Genomic DNA, 18,857 nt, shown 5'->3' with positions numbered 1-18,857 from the left:
ATAACACGGAGTTGAAGTTTGGACCCAGGGATTCCCTAGGAATACCCCTGTCAGATAAAAGTCTAGTGGACAGATGGACCAGTCCAATATGAGCGATACCTCGTCAACTAGTGAAGGTAAGACGAAATAAGAGAGTGTCAGAAAGTGTAACATCCGTGTGACGTAGAAGCTTGCATAGGCATCGCACTGGTACACATGTCAACAAACAACATCTCAGGACGTCAGGTTATAGATATTTATTTATCGTGGAATGATTTGAAAATAATAAAAACAGCCAACGAAAAGGGGTTATTGATTTAATTATTAATTTTCATACCGAGACATGTTTGTCCTTATTCACATGGAACCCTGGTTTAAAATAGCCACAAGAATATTACATCACCCTCACATATAATATTAACGTACGGTGTTTTGGAACGTTAAAGGAATAACAATTAATTTAGTATTAGAGTCGTCTGTGTCCATCTCGGGTCACGAGACCGAAAGTTGGAAATAACATTGTATAGGAGTCAAGTTCATAGAAGATTCAGATCTGTCAATCATCGCTTTAGGGGTCTTCAGGGGTATTTTGAATCATTCATCGTAATGTTCATATCGGAGTTAAAGCTCAGAAGCTGACTAATTAACTATATATCTATTCAAACGTAATTTTAATTGCTTCTGTTGTGGGTAGTGACAACACAGAATTTTTTTTAGATGTTACTGTAACCATAAAAAAGTGAACACCATTAAAAACCTTTTCTTACACACCTACTTCCTAGTCAGTTTCATTATTGATTGAGAAAAAAGGGAATTTTTTCCATGGCCATTACATATCAAGCTAAAATAAAAGCACAATCCTATGTACAGACAGTTTATGCTGAAATTAAAACCTTGCACACATCATTATTGTGAATTATCAGGACTGTCCATCCATAGTGTATGATCGTATAACTTGATTGAATGCCCAAAACGTGCATGGTCATGAAATATTATTATGAAAATACAATTATTGAAATTGCAAAAAAAAAAAAAAAAAAAATAATAAAATAAAATAAAGTAAGCACATGATCATGTAGGGTGAGGGAAAGTAACTATCAAAATATACCTGTACAAGTTATGTATATATATATATATAGTTTACAAGGAAAAAAACTTTATGCCTTGGCAATATATTTTTAGCATAGCAGCTTATATGTCCATCCTTAAGAAATAACATTGCAGGTAAAGGAAACCCAAACACTATGAATACTTATGAGGAAAACTTTTTCAGAACTGTTAACAATGTTCCTTTCTTCTGCTACCTTGTAGAGGCACTATTTCTACACTGTTGCTATTTGTTACTTCAACTTTATACTTGGTCTAAAGGTTCACAAAAGTAGGTTACTCTCACCTATATTTTGACCTACCTCAAAGAAAAAAGTGTCTAGGCTCATTCTCCTACACTACTAATCACTGGAACTTCTTTTTTTGGATATATGGGTTCACCTGGGTGTTGTGTATGTCAGAAGTAGGTAAATGATAATGTTTCTCACCTGAAATAGAAATAGTATGTTAAAATAATGACATGCAGTAGAAAAATTTGATTTTAATTTCAAAGTGTATGAAAAAATCAAAATGATGACTACACCAGATAATGTCGTCATATCTCTATAGTTAAAAAAATCTGTATAGTTTTTTTTTTTGTCCTGAAGACAGATCTGTCAAAAACATGCATTTAAATAAATCGAGGGCTATTGAAATCACAGGCAATTGTTATCATTTATTTTCCTCAAGGAGGAGAAATATGATATACGGAAAGAACCAACATCTGAAGTCGTAGATAGCAGCAATGATCCTGGATAGATACCATGCAGTATTCACTAGGGGTCCTTCGTATTTATCACACATATATTTATTGAATGAATTATTCAATGAATCTTTGTCAAATTTCAAATTAAGGTTTCCTTTGGTCCCTAGTTTTGCTCCTCGTTGTGGGACTGATCAGAAAAACAAAAATGGTTGACAGATGACAATCATGGATTTTGACTAAGAAAATTTGTTATCTCTGTTTCTTGAGAAGAATTGGATGGATCTTGCTTAAAATTGATCGGTTGCCCATGTTACCTTGTTAAGCCTTTTTGATTTTGGAATGATGAGGGGAAAAAAATGGCTGAAAAGCAGCCATCTTGGACTTTAACAATGAAAGATTGTTATTACTATTTCTCAAGAAGCACTGGATGGATCTTTCTCAAATCTTGTAGGCAAGTTTCCATTGGTCCCTCATTGAACATTTTAGGTTTTGGAACTAACCAGGAAAACAAAATAGAATATATCAGTTTAAGTTTGTTTAGGAACATGTCTGTTTCAAAATTAAGACAGTGTGTCATTATCATTGTTGAGAAGCTGTTCTTGGAATTCAAAGGACACAATCCATTTAGCTATTTGATTTTTGTTTAATGTGTTAATTATGCATGGTTCTATTTTTATAAAGTTTTGATTATACTGTGGTCTTATCTTTACATCTTATCTTCTCTTGTATTGTAACTGTCAGTGTTACAATAAAGGTAACGCAAGACGATTTTGTCGGTTTACTGACCAACATAATTTGAATGGAATGTTCACTGATGCAAATTAGATCTATTGTTCTCATTTACAAAGAAGAATTATGTTTCAAATCATGTGTATGATTTATATGTATATAATATTATTGTGACTATTGTGTACAGGTATTGTCATGTAAGCTGTATTACAAAGGTGTGCAGCCAAACAAATAGTGATTGCATGTACAAAATGTATATAAAAACCTTTCCTAATCTGGTAAATATGATACACACCTGTGTATTCATGTGGAAGATGCTATCTATCTCCAATACCAAAATGTCATAAAAAAAACACCCTTCCTTAAGATAGAGCATAATACTTCCTCTATACACATTCTCTAATGCTGAGACAACTTCCCCCAAAATTTCCTAACCTCTCCATTAATACTTAATCCTGTCACGTTGAAGAAAAAACAAAAATCTTACCCTAAAGACGTCATTTTTAGACCTTTGACAAGAAAAAGATGGTAGTTCCATAATTAGTCTATTGATAGGTCCATTTGTCTGGTAATTTTACCTTTTAATTTTTTTAATGGTATTTCCTTTTCGGATCGCTGTGTGTTTCGCCAGACGATGGCCCTAATGACCTTTTATGTGTTGATGGGCCGTTAAGATAGTTATAATAAATAAATAAATAAATTTGTGGTTATTATCTCAGCAATGTGTCACATTCTGTCTCATTAACTTATCCCACTGGATTATTACCGCTAACAAACCGAGTGAATGGAAAAAACATAACAAAACAAGTAAACTTCAGGTAAACACAACAAATTCTCAAAAAAAAATAATACTGCACTGAAATTGCTTCGTAATGGTTGTAGCTAAAAATATGTATGTTAATAAAAAATATGTAATTTGACTAGCTTAGACTCAGCTTGCTTACTGACTGATAGTCGAGAAAAAGGCTGAACACGAAAAAATGTTAGTGGATTGATTGAATATTTTCCCTTCAGAATTGATGAAATAGTAATAGCAATATATAATTGGTAAATATTAACATATCTACAATGTACGTACTGCTCATTAATTTATAACATACATTAATTAGATAAAACATTGTGAGATAAAGGGTATAAATTTAATACTTTCTTCAGGCTAACAAAAGTATTCAAATCTCAAGGTGACAATGCACAATTAAGTTATTTGAATCACAAACTTTTTACATTTTAAATTCATGACATTTATCTTAACATATATCGGTATTATCTGTAATGTACAAGATTTTTCACAAGATAAACTTGATACTTTAGTGATATAGGGTGTTAAACTACAGCTGTCCTTCGTTTTATGTAGGACATACAACAATGTGTAAACCAAATATATAAACATGAAATGTGTTTATTTGTACCCTACTTCACCACACCAGCTGGTAGTGATTATGTTGGTTTTTGTCTTATCAGAGACAGATATTGTAAGGAAAAGGATTTTTTTGTTGGTATGGAAATGTTGATGGAAATTTAATATTAATTGTACCACATTATATATCAGTGTGTGCCAATATGTCTGACCGCCAGATAGGTCTGGTAAAAATCTGTTTGGTCTTTAAAGAAATATCCCAAAGCTTTTTTGATAAGATTTAGAAAATATAAGAATATTCCTTTTAGTCTTAAAAATGTATCACAAAGTTTTGGTAATGCAAAGAAGTAGAACATATAAGAATATTTCTTTTCAGTTCTGGTAAGCCTTTAAACGTTTTGACATATAATGTACAGCAATTTTTTTTTTTTTTTCCTTACTTCTATATACTCCAGTACAGACAACATTTGTGATGTAATATTACCGATATGACGAGCTGTAGCAGTTTTGTTAAGGTCACAGATGTATGGAAGGGTGAGCAAGTTGGTTACCACATTGATCAAGGTTTCCTTGGTGATAACATCTCTTTACATTTAGCTCATGACTCTCAGTAAACTGTGATATCAAAAAGTCGCATAAAGTTTGAAAGAGGAACGCATAGAAATAACTTGGCAGTTTGCTAAACCAGTGCTTCCCTTAATCATGGTATTTTGATATAACCACATTACACCACTATGTTCAGAAGCACTCAGAAGTAATTAGGACAATGCTGATGTTGGAGAAAATATGTGGAAAGTTATTAGCTTATAACTCATTGTAACATCATGTAAAGTATGAAAATGTTGTGATGTAAACTTAATTATGAAAAAGCACAATGCTGACTGGGACCTCTTTGTAAAACATGATGCTGACAAAGATCTGTCTGTAAAAGATGAAATTGACCTTGACCTGTCTGTAGAACATGTTCTTGACCTTGACCTGTTTTTAGAACATGATACTGACCTTGTCCTGTCTGTTGAACATATTATTGACCTTGACCTATCTGTAGAACATGTTATTGACCTTGACCTGTTTTTAGAACATGATACTGACCTTGACCTGTCTGTTGAACATGTTATTGACCTTGACCTAACTGTAGAACATGTTATTGACCTTGACCTGTTTTTAGAACATGATACTGACCTTGTCCTGTCCATTGAACTTGATACTGACATTGAATTGTCTGTAGAATACGATACTGACCTTGACCTTCTTGAAAAACATGATAAACAGACCTGTTTGAAAAATTTCATTCTAACCTGAACCTGGGAATGAAGAAACACTTGCAGATATATGTAGATTGACGTTCCACTGTCCCCTAAGCCTATTGATAGTGGTGAATAGTGCTTGCCTCATCCACACAGAAGTCTTCTCTCTCTGCGTGGTCTTTTGAGGTTTGCCAGACCGGGAACACTCATCAACATGCCGAATTTGGAGCATATACTGCATTTACCAAGAAATAACAGAATGGCTGACATTAAAATGTGCAGCTACTTGCCTGTATGTCAAACCACCTCAAACCATTCCAGAAGCATTTGTCAATTTTCACCATGCCATTTTTTAAATTTATTATGAGCACATATCAGATTTACCAGTAATACATATATAAACACTGTAAATTGGTGTTTTGTTTGTTTGATTTTGGATATCATTAAGTTTGGTGTATCTCTTGTCGGCATATGACACTACACACAAAAGATGACACTACAAGGAGTATCAGTCTTGATTTTAATATTCAAACTGAAATTGATGGTCCCTAACTTAGGACTAAGTGAACACAATTACCAGGTACAGTGAAATATATAATTTACTATTGCCATTTAATAACACTATAGTAGCTTTAAGCTAATGCAAAGCTACCAAACTTTTTTGCTTGATTTTCTGCTTTCTGGTCAAAATACAGATTTCAACAGTTGTCTCCCCTAGCACACAATTACAATAATGCAGTGTATTAATACACATGTACATGAAGATCTTCTTGGTTTTGTAATAAGAGGTATGTTTCAACACATGCCTTGCATTCGTCACTGAATGCTGCTGTAAGTAAATTTGATGACCACTGAGTGAAGATGATAAAATTGAGCAAATTATTTTGAATGCTAGAAAAAAAAGACTTGCAGTAATGACCTCTTTTGAAGTTATTATTGGGGACATCTAAAGACGAGACAGCCTTAAGTTTTAAACAAAGGATGAACAAAATGTTGATGGAAAGGACTATTTTTTGTTAGTAGTAAGTGTGTTATGAAGTTTTCAGTCTTGTGATTTTAGCTCACCTGGTGCGAAGGACTGATGAGGTTATGCAATGGTGCGGCGTCTGGCATTCGTCAATGTTATCTAAAAATTGCTACTAGTCATGAACCGTTAAACAGATTTGTTAGAAGCATCAATGGGGGTAAGGGAACAAAGTTTGTATAAATATTGGTCCTTCGTCCCCTTGGGCCTGAGGGGCAGGACCCAAAAATTTTAATCTTGCAAGTTCTTAATCCTTCTTAATTCTCTAGTAACAAATAGATCTTACCCAGACTTGGTTTGAAGCATTGTTGGGTGGAGAGGAATCAATTTTGTATAGATAGTGGATCCAGACCCCCTTGGGAAAGAGATGTGGCTCTCTGTTTGAGAAATGGAGCAAATCCTTTAAAATTCTACATGTTCTGTAGGAATCATTGGCGTTTACCAAATTTGGTCAGAAGTTTCTTTAGGGGAAAGGAAATCAAATGTGTGTAAACATTGGTTCTTGGCTCCCTGGAGGGGCCTGATGGGTGAGACCCAAATGGTTAAATGTTGGAAGTTCATAAAAATCGTACTGTAGGAATGAAAAGGGTAGGGGGGTAATGGTTGAAATTCTTTTGAGAATAAATGAATAGCAGAATAAGCCAGGTGAGTGATGCAGGCCCCTTGGGCCCCTTGGTATAAAATTACCTAAGGATGTTGTCAAAATTATATAAGTATGTATAAAGTATTATAAATGCCATCAGGACAAGCCTTCATGACAAATTGCTAAAAACAGAAACAAGAATTCCATTGCTGTATCATTGAAGTATCAATTGATTTTGAAAGGATTAATATAGAAATGTGAGCTGGAAGTGATATGCCTGCCTGATGTGCAATTTTACACTGCCTGGTACATGTACTTATACCTGGCCACGACACAAGTGTTGATGAAGGGCAGGACTGTCAAAATATATTACCATAGCATTGATAATAAAAGCATGTAACGTAAAGTAATTCAAAACTCGATTTCCTGTTTTTACTTTCTTATGTCAGAGTCTGGTGATTGATCAGAATTTGATGTAAAACTTATAAGCTGTCGTTTATTTTAGTATAAATATTGCGTTCGCAGTGATTAATCTACAATTCATTAGAAAAAAGGAGAGAGGAAAGACGTACTTGATTTACAGAAAGTTTTACTTAAAAAGAGTAAACAGGATGGATTTTCGAAAAACGAGAGAGTGGAAATGTACTTGATTTACTTTCAGTTTTCCTTAACGAGACAGAAAAAAATTACTGAAAATGTGAAAGGATTAGGATTTGCTTATAATTAAAGAAGATAGACTTATTTTAATAAGGATATGATAGTTTAATTAAATTAGGTGAGTAAATGAAGTGATGATTTTACCAACAAACTAAATGGAGATAGATTTACTGATGAACGAGAGTAATTACACCTGAGTGCTGTCACCTTCCCTGTCCCTTCCGTCATTTGTCTTTTGGCATTTATACAGACCATGAATGCCACAATTCAGTTCCTTAATTATGCAAATTATGATCTGTTTAAAATAAATCATTCATCCATCTCTGCTAACCTCATGCCCTCAATATTGACATCATCATCGGTGTCATTTATTGTACTGTAAATGATACTTTCTCTCTGGTCAACATGTTCCCGGTAATTATAAATATTTGTGAAGTTTAACTGAATATGTATTTGAGTTGCATATTTTTTATTGATGGGCAAATTGGTAATTTTTTTCCTAATCAATAATTGAATCTACATCAGTACGTCTGATCGATTGATAATCAATTATAGTAGATGTCATGCATCAACTGCAAATAAATGTGTTTCTTTCATTGAAAATTGTTAACACATTGTTTGAAAATAAGACAAGAGGAAGGTATAGCCAGGTGATGTTACTGCAAGTAGATAAGAGGCAAATTTTTTGACAATCAAGAATCTTAACTTTGGGGTGAGATTTCTCTGTAACCCAACTCACCCTAAGGTTTTAGGTAAATGTGCCCTACAGAAACTTCTGCATTATCAGCACTCCTAAAACCACGGAGAAATCCTGATCACAAAAGGTTTTTAATTACATCCTTGGGCTTCAAAATATCTGCTCGAATAATAGATATAAGGAGAATTGATAAGTGGTGTCTTTTTTTTATAAACAATATCTTTCATTCAGATTATGAGCCTTTTTGAAAATATAATTTATTTTCTGTTCTGATCAAATTATTTTGATGTATTTGGTTTATTTGGCAATAAGCCCATGCCTGGTAATAATCCCAGCCATATTTATGTGTCATATCACTAAAACTACCCGTATCTTTTCCCTGATGCCCCTTTTGTCATTGCCTCACTTTTGTCTTCTGCAGTATATTTCAGTGTGGTAGCACTATAATGTCAGTTGCAGTTCCACACTATCATGAGGACACTTAATCCAACACATGCACTCACCTTGCACTTACCACAAGGCTGTCCTCAAATTACCATATCTGTTGATACATTATTAAGCAATTTTTAAGACCAAACCAAACCATTTTCCTGCCATCTTTCTCTTGGCTTCAAGTCAATATATGTATATTGGCCCATCGGGGTAATATACCATGATTGATATGGTAAGAATATTTGTATTGTGAATACTGTGGCAGGTTAGAGGCCAACATGGGGCAGTCTTCAGGTACTGGATGCAGGAAGGTAATTTTTCACCAGGAACTCCAGGTTTCTTCCACCATCCAAATCCGGCACATCCTTAAATGACCCTGTTTGTTAATAGGACGTAAAGCTACAACCAAACCAAACGAAAGTATTGTGAATTCAGAATTGTTTTCATGCAGAAACAATATTTGTATTGTGATGTAAACAGTTCTTTTGTAACGACTATGGTATACAACTTCAGGTATGTAATCCTACAACTTATAATAACAGCTGATGTGTGAATAGGCATTTAAGTGAGAGGGCGTTTAATTACCTGGTATGTATAATTAGTTTAAAGTTCTTAGAACAATATATTTTGGTGGGTGGGTGTTTCAGTGCACAGTACAAATGTAGTACATGGATTGAGTTGTCATTACAATGGCTATGATCATTGTTTCAGTGTATGTTTGTGCCAGGGAGGTTCATCGGAATAGCTACGGTCAGGTTTAAGTATATGTAAGCATTTTGTAGGAAGAGCTGTACAATGGGGGGAGAAATATACACTTGTTACTCCATAACAACAGTGTTGAGTTACACTACCACAAAGTGGGCCCAAGTGTTGACAGTCAAAGCAAAGGAAGATGACACTTGTTATTACACTTGTGACAGATAGTTATAATGAGCAGGATGGACAGATAAAAGAAGGGAAAGTATGAACGACAGGATAGACAGACAGAAAAAGGCAAATTATAATGAGAGGGTGTAACAAATAGAGAAAGGATAATAAGCTGAATGGAATGATGGAAGAAGGTAAATTATATAGCAGGATGGACAGATAGAAGAAGGGAAAGTATGAACGACAGGATAGACAGACAGAAAAAGGCAAATTATAATGAGAGGGTGGAACAAATAGAGAAAGGATAATAAGCTGAATGGAATGATGGAAGAAGATAAATGATATAGCAGGATGGACAGATAGAAGGAGAAAAATGAGCATGATAGAGAGATAGAAAAGAGGAAATTTCATAAACAGGAGCAACAGATAGAAAAATGGACCTTATAACAAGCAGTATGGACAAAGAAAGAAGGCAAGATGGATGAAGAAAAGGAGGGACAGTTGAAATGAACAATGTGGACAGAAGGAAGAAATAAACTATAGTGAGCATGTAGGAGCTTGAGGGGAATAAAAAAAAGAATATTATATCATGAAAATTACAAGTTGAAGAAAGAGTGGAATTTTGGGAAGACTTCAGAATTTATAGAATATATTGTACAACTAAAAATATCTATATTAAGTTATGATCTGTTTGAAATCATATTGTTACATTTGAATGGCGAGTGTTCTGTTTATTAACAGAAATGGGATTATTTTTTTTTTCTTTCTTTCTTTTTTTTTTTTTTTTGTAAACCGATATGGAAAAAAATTTTTGTCGCAGTTAGAGGTTGTGATGGAGGTCAGTTATTGACATAGAGATCTGTTTTCCTGTATGACACAAACAGTCATTATTACAGATGACCATGAATATGATGATGATCAATTGACAAGCAGTCAAGTGCAACATTTTTGTACATATATATGTATAATATAGGAAGTAATGGATGCAACACAGAGTACATTTAAATATTATACACATTTTCTCTCGGAGATCGCCATTGTTGGTTGTTGACATTGGGGTGGTGAGTTGGATTACTGTGTGGTTTGTGGTTCGGGTTGTTGATATATGCGCAGTAAGTTTGTACTGAATGTCGGACATGTGACTGTGACCAGGAAAATTAGGGAGATTTATAATGAATGAAGTTGTTATGACAAAGATGATTCATTTCCACCGGCTGTCTTGTAGTCATTTAGGTCAAGTCTCGGTGCATTGTAGTAGCAAGGGAGGATGGAGAGAGAGTGGGGGGAGGGAGGGGGGGGGGTGTTAGGTTTGCACACAATACATGTAAATTGATACAAGTATAATGACCTCTTGACAGTTTGGTGGTTGTTGTCCTCTGACACAACATCATAACTGTTGAATACAATACATCAAGTCATGTGAGTAAATTTGACATTATGATGTTGATCAGTGAGGTACATCCATATTTGGTATAAATGATTTAAATAATGATAAAACATATCTCCTTCAAATGACGTAACCACATCATGTATTTTACTGTTCACCATTAGTGGCAGAGATGGAGTGAACCAGCTCTCCTTAATTTGTTGGAAATTTTATAACATTCACTGCGACCCTTCAATAGATGTCATAAAAGATTACAAGATGAAATATTTTGTTAAAATAGCTATTATTATTTCTTGTCTACAGCTGCAGTAATCAGTCCTATGATATGTTTTAACATTTTGGGGACTGAGCTGGATTTGTAATTATTTGGGACTAAGATGGATTTGTAATTATTTGGGACTAAGATGGATTTGTAATTATTTGGGACTAAGATGGATTTGTAATTATTTGGGACTAAGATGGATTTGTAATTATTTGGGACTAAGATGGATTTGTAATTATTTGGGACTAAGATGGATTTGTAATTATTTGGGACTAAGCTGGATTTGTAATTACTTGGGACTAAGCTGGATTTGTAATTATTTGCATAAGTACCCATGAAGACCTGGTCAGACAGCTCAAGCTTTGTCCACAACACATTTTGAACATCATTCTGTATTCCAGTTGATTGCAAATAACAACATTAAATTAAATATTTGAAGTCTATACAAGTATTGTATACACTTTTGGATTGCTGTGTATTTTACCGGTTGATGACCCGAATGACCTTTTCTGTGTTGACAGGCCGTTAAGAATGTTATGATAGTAATAATGATATTGTAACTGGACATCACTATTTGATAGGTTTGTTAATGTTAAGACTAAGCATGATTTAAAAAAAAATCTCAATGTCAAAGAATCGTTCTTGTATATTGGTTGGAACATAGTAAACTTGTTTCAGTTAAGTTATAAACAGAAATTATCAGGACGATTAAAAAAAAATTAGCTCTGAAGTGACATTTTTTGGTTACACGGATACAATAGTTACATTATATAGTGTATTATCAAATAAAAAACATGACTTGGAAAATGTGATCAACACTGTGATCCGATACAGGTTCATTGCTAAAATGTTCAGGGTTCTCAACTAGACATGATATAGGAAATTTATGCATTGCATAATGATTGCAAAACAAGCTTGTAGCATATACATGTATCATTCACTCCTATTTGCCCAGATTAACACACATGAGAGGAGGTCTTACTATTTAAGGAACTTTATATAAAACAAAAAAAATCAAAAAGCTAAGGAAAAACCATAAGGTGCATCAGTCAAACAGTGAACTCAAATATTCCATTCGGGAGACTATTCAAAACTATTTATTTCATGCATATATATCTTGTAAGTAATGATAGTTTATATTTGTTAGACGGTTATTGTTTGCAGAAAATAAATTCCATTGTTTTATCAATCTTGTTTAAGGACAGTACACTATACAGGGTATTGTCCTAGTACACTTTCTGTTTATATATACTTAATATTGTAATATACCACTAATTGGTTGTACTTGTCACTTTTATATCAGTGGTCACTTAAAACTGCAGGTCACTGACCCTGTAGTGGTAACATTTACAAACTGGTCGGTCAGTAACAACGCTGAATCAGCAAAAACAAACATACCTCAGTGTTGTAGTCTGAGTCTGAAACAAGTTGTTCATATAATTTTTGCTCAAATTTATAAAAAAAAAAAATTTTTTTCAAACTTAAAATATTTTCTGAGAATTTATGACATATTTAACCATTAAATGCTGCTGTGTATGACTAATGTGACTGAATTACTGGTGAACAATTCTGTATACTGCCAATAGGTAAAACGTTCTATATCAGATTATCTGAGTACATTCAACTGTCGACATGGCTTGACAGATTATAGTATTTAAAAGATGTTTGTTGAGTCCGAGTGTAATCTCATGGTTTCCCAACAAAACCCCTGCTACATACTTCCTGTATATTTAAGTAATTACAGGAAAACTTTTAATATTGAAGATGGCACTGCTTATTATGATTCTTGTGGTGAAACCAGATTATTTTTGTGATACTAGTCATGTTGAAATCATGTATTTGTAACAATCACACTCTTCATTAAAACACAACAGTTCAAATACGTATGTTGTAACAACTTAATTGTCAATTGTCTTCGACTGAAGTGAAGAACACTTATATTTCTGTTGAGAACTGGCTTCCTTTACAGCTCGGGTGGTATTAGTAAGAGACACTAGACAATAATATCTAACAGAAAAAAGAAAAAAAGACTTAGCAATTTACATGTATTGTAAAAATTAATCTTTCCTTTTGTACCAGGCCCCTGGTCTCATGAATTGACCTGCCTTTACTTAAGGAGTTTTCTGTAATTTACGATTCCCCATAAAAAGCATTATAGAAGTTAAGAAAATTTCCTTTGATTTAAGTATTTCCTGAACTTTATGTGTATGTAATGCTTTTGTATGGTAGGGAATATTTGACCCAAGATTCAGGAATCTTTTCTGAACTATCATGGAAAAAGTATTACGTCAGTGATGGAAAAAACTTAAAGTAAAGGGGCTTTCCATAACTTGTGTAATGCATTCCTATGGGAAATTTTATATAAAGGAAAATTCCATAAGGTGAGGAAATTCATGAAACTGGAGACAGGGAAATATATGATCAGAGGCAATTAAAGCAGAAGAGTTATTGATGATAGTTAATATTATGGAACAATCTCCTTGATTTGTAAGTGTTAGGGAGTTTTGTAAAGTCGGAGGACAGTAAAGACTGGTGTCATCTCCTTGATTTATGACTGTTAGGGAGTTTTGTAAAGTCGGAGGACAGTAAAGACTGGTGTCATCTCCTTGATTTGTAACTGTTAGGGAGTTTTGTAAAGTCGGAGGACAGTGAAGACTGGTGTCATCTCCTTGATTTGTAAGTGTTAGGGAGTTTTGTAAAGTCGGAGGACAGTAAAGACTGGTGTCATCTCCTTGATTTGTAAGTGTTAGGGAGTTTTGTAAAGTCGGAGGACAGTAAAGACTGGTGTCATCTCCTTGATTTGTAAGTGTTAGGGAGTTTTGTAAAGTCGGAGGACAGTAAAGACTGGTGTCATCTCCTTGATTTGTAAGTGTTAGGGAGTCTTGTAAAGTCGGAGGACAGTAAAGACTGGTGTCATCTCCTTGATTTATGACTGTTAGGGAGCTTTGTAAAGTCGGAGGACAGTAAAGACTGGTGTCATCTCCTTGATTTGTAAGTGTTAGGGAGTTTTGTAACGTCGGAGGATAGTAAAGACTGGTGTCATCTCCTTGATTTATGACTGTTAGGGAGTTTTGTAAAGTCGGAGGACAGTAAAGACAGGTGTCAGTGAAGTCAGAGGATGATAAAGACAGGTGTCAGTGAAGTCAGAGGATGATAAAGACAGGTGTCAGTGAAGTCAGAGGATGATAAAGTGATAAAGACAGGTGTCAGTGAAGTCAGAGGATGATAAAGACAGGTGTCAGTGAAGTCAGAGGATGATAAAGTGATAAAGACAGGTGTCAGTGAAGTCAGAGGATGATAAAGTGATAAAGACAGGTGTCAGTAAAGTCAGAGGATGATAAAGACAGGTATCAGTGAAGTCAGAGGTTGATAAAGACAGGTCAGTAAAGTAAGGTGTCAGTAAAGTCAGAGGACACTAAAGACAGGTCAGTAAAGTAAGGTGTCAGTAAACTCAGGTTTAGGTATAACTTAGTAAGGGATATAAGGTGATGATGATATCATGTGTTGGTAAAGTCAGGTATCTGTAGTCAGGTGTCAATATGAAAGTCAGGTGTTTGTGTAGTCAGGTGTCAATATGAAAGTCAGGTGTTTGTGTAGTCAGGTGTCAATATAAAAGTCAGGTGTCTGTGTAGTCAGGTGTCAATATAAAAGTCAGGTGTTTGTGTAGTCAGGTGTCAATATAAAAGTCAGGTATCAGTGAAGTCAGTTGTAGATATATCAAATCAGATGTGAGTATAATAAGGTGACAGTAAAGTCACAGAAATCATATTTCATCTTACCATATTTTCAGTTTTTAAAACTGAATTATAGTCTTCTAGGTAACTCACCTATATATCTGGCAAAATAGCATCACTGAATACCAGTTATATTGTCATCAAAATCTTTGTTAGAATTTACTGCAGCTTATATCATTTCTTTCTTAAATGTTATATCAGCTTAATTTTGATGAATATTTTTTTTTTTGCAATATATTTTGTTTCCTTGAAAGCTTAAGTGTGACATTTTGTGCTTTGGGGCCTTGTGTGCTGTGGTGATTTGTTGGTATTAGAGATGTGATGACAACTAAGCCTTCCTGTGGCTGTCATCACCGACACTTGTATATTTTACAGATTTGAGGTGTTTGGTTTAAGGTTTGACGAGAGATCAAGTGCTGTAGTGGGATAGCTGGAACCATGCCACAAGTTTTCAGGAAACAATCAAATGTATTTAACTAGAAGTTATTACGTATTTTCTCTATCTAGGTGTCAGATGCGTTTGGATGTCCACAACTGTTGGAATAATTACAAAAAGTCTACTTTCAGAATAGGAATCATTACATAAAATCTGCTTTCAGAAAGTATAACATTTTAGTAAGAAAATGATGTAACCAGTATCCTGATCTGCGGTTTTCTCTGGTTTTGTGATGTGGTTATATGGACTTTCAGTGATATCCTGACTGCGGGGGAGACGGAGGGTGCATCAAACACTGGCCTTATTGTGTCCTCTAATACCTTTGATGTGATCATCTTTTAACAGCTCTGTACTCATTTCCCTTCGGAAATTATTCAAGTTCGCAGAGACACTGCAAGTGCATAACACTAAATAAAAGAATCAGGACTTTTTCATCACTAGGCACACACAGCCCTAGTAACCCACTTGTAACAGAGATTTTAATTCATGTACTGCATTTGTGTACTGGCTTCAAAAGCAGAAATACCATGATATATGAGATATAAGGTTAAGGACGGAAGAGTTGTTTTTTCTGTAGTCGACATTTTAGATTTGTTGGTATCTCGTGACCATTTGCCTTGGTGGTAGATGCGTCAGACACACATGAACTTTGCAGACTGAAGTGTCTCCGCAGTAACTGGGTCAATGATGTCACCCAAGCTGGAGAATTGACGACCGAGTCATTATAGTGTTTTCAATTGACAACTCTTAAGTACCATTCAAATCAGCTGATTCTAAGATGCTTGATAGGGGGTTGATGACGCCGAGCCCCGCGAATGCCTACACTCAAATCGGCCGGCAAGGAAACTCGGTGGAGCTTAAAACCATTTGTCACACGACCGAATTGTCATCCTGCAAGTTTGCAAAAGATGCTGGACAGCAGATAGCTTATCCTTATTCAGGCAAAATGAAGTGGATAAATTCAGCTTATGAAGGACAAACATTTCATAATGGTGATTATCATCATAACACCGCACAGGTGCCTGAAGCAAATCATCCATCTTATCATCGCTTCCCTCATCCTCATCACCAGATGTATGACCGTTATCATCAACATCATCATCCCCAACAACAACTCCTTGATGGAGAAAGAAGTCTTAGAGAGGAACTGCTCTCATTCTTTGAGGACAAGAAAGGTAAGGAGACTCCAAAATCTCTAGGAGGAGGTCGCTCTCCTTCTTAGAAAACAAGAAAAATCAGGGCAAAGACATGTTTATTTATTAATACTGTATCTCATATACAAGGAAATACAAGACCATATGGTTATAACACTTTTAAAATGAGATCTCTTTTTCATATTTCTAGTTTCTGTGTTAAAGTAGATGGCTGCAATGTAATGACGATTTTTTTAGTTTTATTTGGAAAATAGAATAGGATAACATGTGATGTGTCTTCCTAGCTATTGATAAAAAAGTTTGGAAACAGAAAGATCAGCTTAAAGAACGTACACAAGACACACAAGTGAATAGCACCTTTTCATAATTTATAGCTGAGGTTGAGTGAAATGACAAGTGGATTAATGGAAGGCATTTAATGGAAACAAGAGCATATGAGATAGATATGTTTAAACTTTGATAACGAGAGCATTAAATCACTATTTAAGATTCCAGGCCTCAGTTTTATAAATCTTCCTTAAGTTACCTATAGGAAGTATAACATATGTTCAAGAAATTTCTTTAAATTCAACTTTTTCCTTAACTTACGTAATACTTTTTTATGATAGTTACAGTTTCCTTAAGTTAAGGAAGATCAGTGAAACTGGTGCCAGAATAGGTTCTCCAGGCGACAGTACTGGAAAGTATTATAATCACTGTATTATATGGACCAGTATACGGACGAAACCATGAAAAAAATGTTTACATTTTAGCTTATATTACGACAGAACTTTCATTTTTTTCCCTTTATTTTTCTATCATGAAAAGACGATAGCAAAATGTTTCTAATTAGAAAATGGCGATATTAGATACAGAGACATATAGAATCTATCCTACATGAGTATATTGTTATGCATGACCATGTGAACTACTCTCTATTTCTCATGATGTGTTAGAAGTGAACGTTTGTAGACCAACACATTTCCAATGTACAGAGCTGATACTGTGATGAAATCACCCTTACCCCTGTCATTAGTATGTATATTTGATTGTGATGTTTTGTGCGTAAATTTTGGAATATTAAACTTCAAAAGGAGATGATGCAGTTTGAGTAAGATCATTTTACAAATTTATGTTACATATTGGAACACTTTTAATCAGGGATCTGCAGCTTAAGTTTTAAATTATCAACATTTTTTCATATAGATATCTAACAAATACAGTTTTTATCTGATACACCTTGTAATTTGCACAAAGCATAATATTTCAAACGAATAATTGAACTTATTGAAAGTATGAAGTGGAACATCTTCAATTAATATCCTTGATTATGAGAGCTTAGCAATTTTAATGCGTGGTTAGGTTCTCAAATTTTTTATGATGAATAAATTATAAGTCAAACATTCATGAATTTTTTTTTTTTGCATTTTAACAAAGTTTAAGTTAGTCTTTATTGAATTACCAGACAAGCTTCGATGGTCAGCTCTTGGAATTCATAATAGTATAAGGGAGGTAACTCTGAGTTCTGAAATTTATCTGGAAGGTCACACAAAACAGTTCCTTTATTTATCTTCAATTTTTTTTTAAAACAAACATTGCTGTATATATGGATTGAAGGGAGTTATTGTTATAGAATTATATTGCTAATCTGTTGATGGTTGTTTGATGGGGTGGGTTATTAACTTTGGCTCACACACAATAGATATACAGGTATCTTTGTACTTTATACCAGGACTGCTAATTGTGAAATTTGTACTGTTCGTACCTGGTGTACATGTCCAATGTACAAAGATATACAAGTATTATTAAACTTCAATACAACGATTGTTTCTCAGATTATATTTCACTCCAATAATACACACAAGTGATATTGGCCCGAAAAAGCACATTATTTTCAAAAATATTTTTTCTGTGTTTACATGAAAGTGGATCTGATGACAAACCATCTTGGGAAAATGATATTATCTTCAATTTTTGAAAATTTCTCTCTTCAAGAAATGGGATTATACACAAAAATGGTTAATTGTTCCTGCAGGTAAGACTTTTTGAATAGTAATATTATTTGGTATACCCCACTTGTATTTGAACTAGTATACTGTATTTGACAGATTAGCATTCATTGTCAGGTCATTTAATTCAAGTTAAACTTTTATCTTTAAATTTTTTTGTTTTAGGAAATATCACTTTCCTGTTTATACTTCTTTTCAATATTTTTTGGAGAAAAGGTCCTGATCATAGATGATGCTCTTTTTTCAAAGAAGGTAATTTTGTCTTCAAGTTCATCACTTAGCATCACCAGCAATGAATTTTAAGTACATAAATATACAATGTAGTTTTCCTGGAATATTTTTCCTTTAGCAACTGTTGGTAATTGTTGCATTCAAGGAAAATTGATCTGTTCAGGTTTTTTTTTTTCAATTAATTCAAAGCTCTGAAACTAATTTGGTTCCCAGGAGGAGATAACTACGCAGATGGTATATTTTGTAGTAATGTATCATAACTCCTTAACTGATCATGGAGTATTTTCTTTGTTACATTACT

At 34.1% G+C, this 18,857-nt stretch overlaps 1 protein-coding gene across 2 annotated transcripts in view; it reads left to right on the top strand.

Moving 5' to 3' along the window:
• Positions 1–18,857, top strand: part of LOC132553201 (hepatocyte nuclear factor 4-gamma-like) — a 36,314-nt gene continuing 17,457 nt past the window's right edge. Inside the window, exon 1 of one of the 2 annotated variants that reach the window (XM_060217441.1) lies at positions 1–116. In XM_060217441.1, the coding sequence (XP_060073424.1) occupies positions 74–116 (43 nt within the window). In that variant the 5' untranslated portion in view covers positions 1–73. Of the gene's footprint in view, positions 117–15,961; positions 16,359–18,857 lie in introns of those variants that run through there. The other variant, XM_060217433.1, reaches the window with a different exon arrangement.

This window comes from Ylistrum balloti, unplaced genomic scaffold, assembly GCF_031769215.1.
Source record: "Ylistrum balloti isolate Yb309-2 unplaced genomic scaffold, AGI_CSIRO_Ybal_v1 Utg369636, whole genome shotgun sequence".
In the NCBI taxonomy this organism is placed as follows: domain Eukaryota; kingdom Metazoa; phylum Mollusca; class Bivalvia; order Pectinida; family Pectinidae; genus Ylistrum; species Ylistrum balloti.
This window is presented reverse-complemented; position numbering and strand designations above follow the sequence as displayed.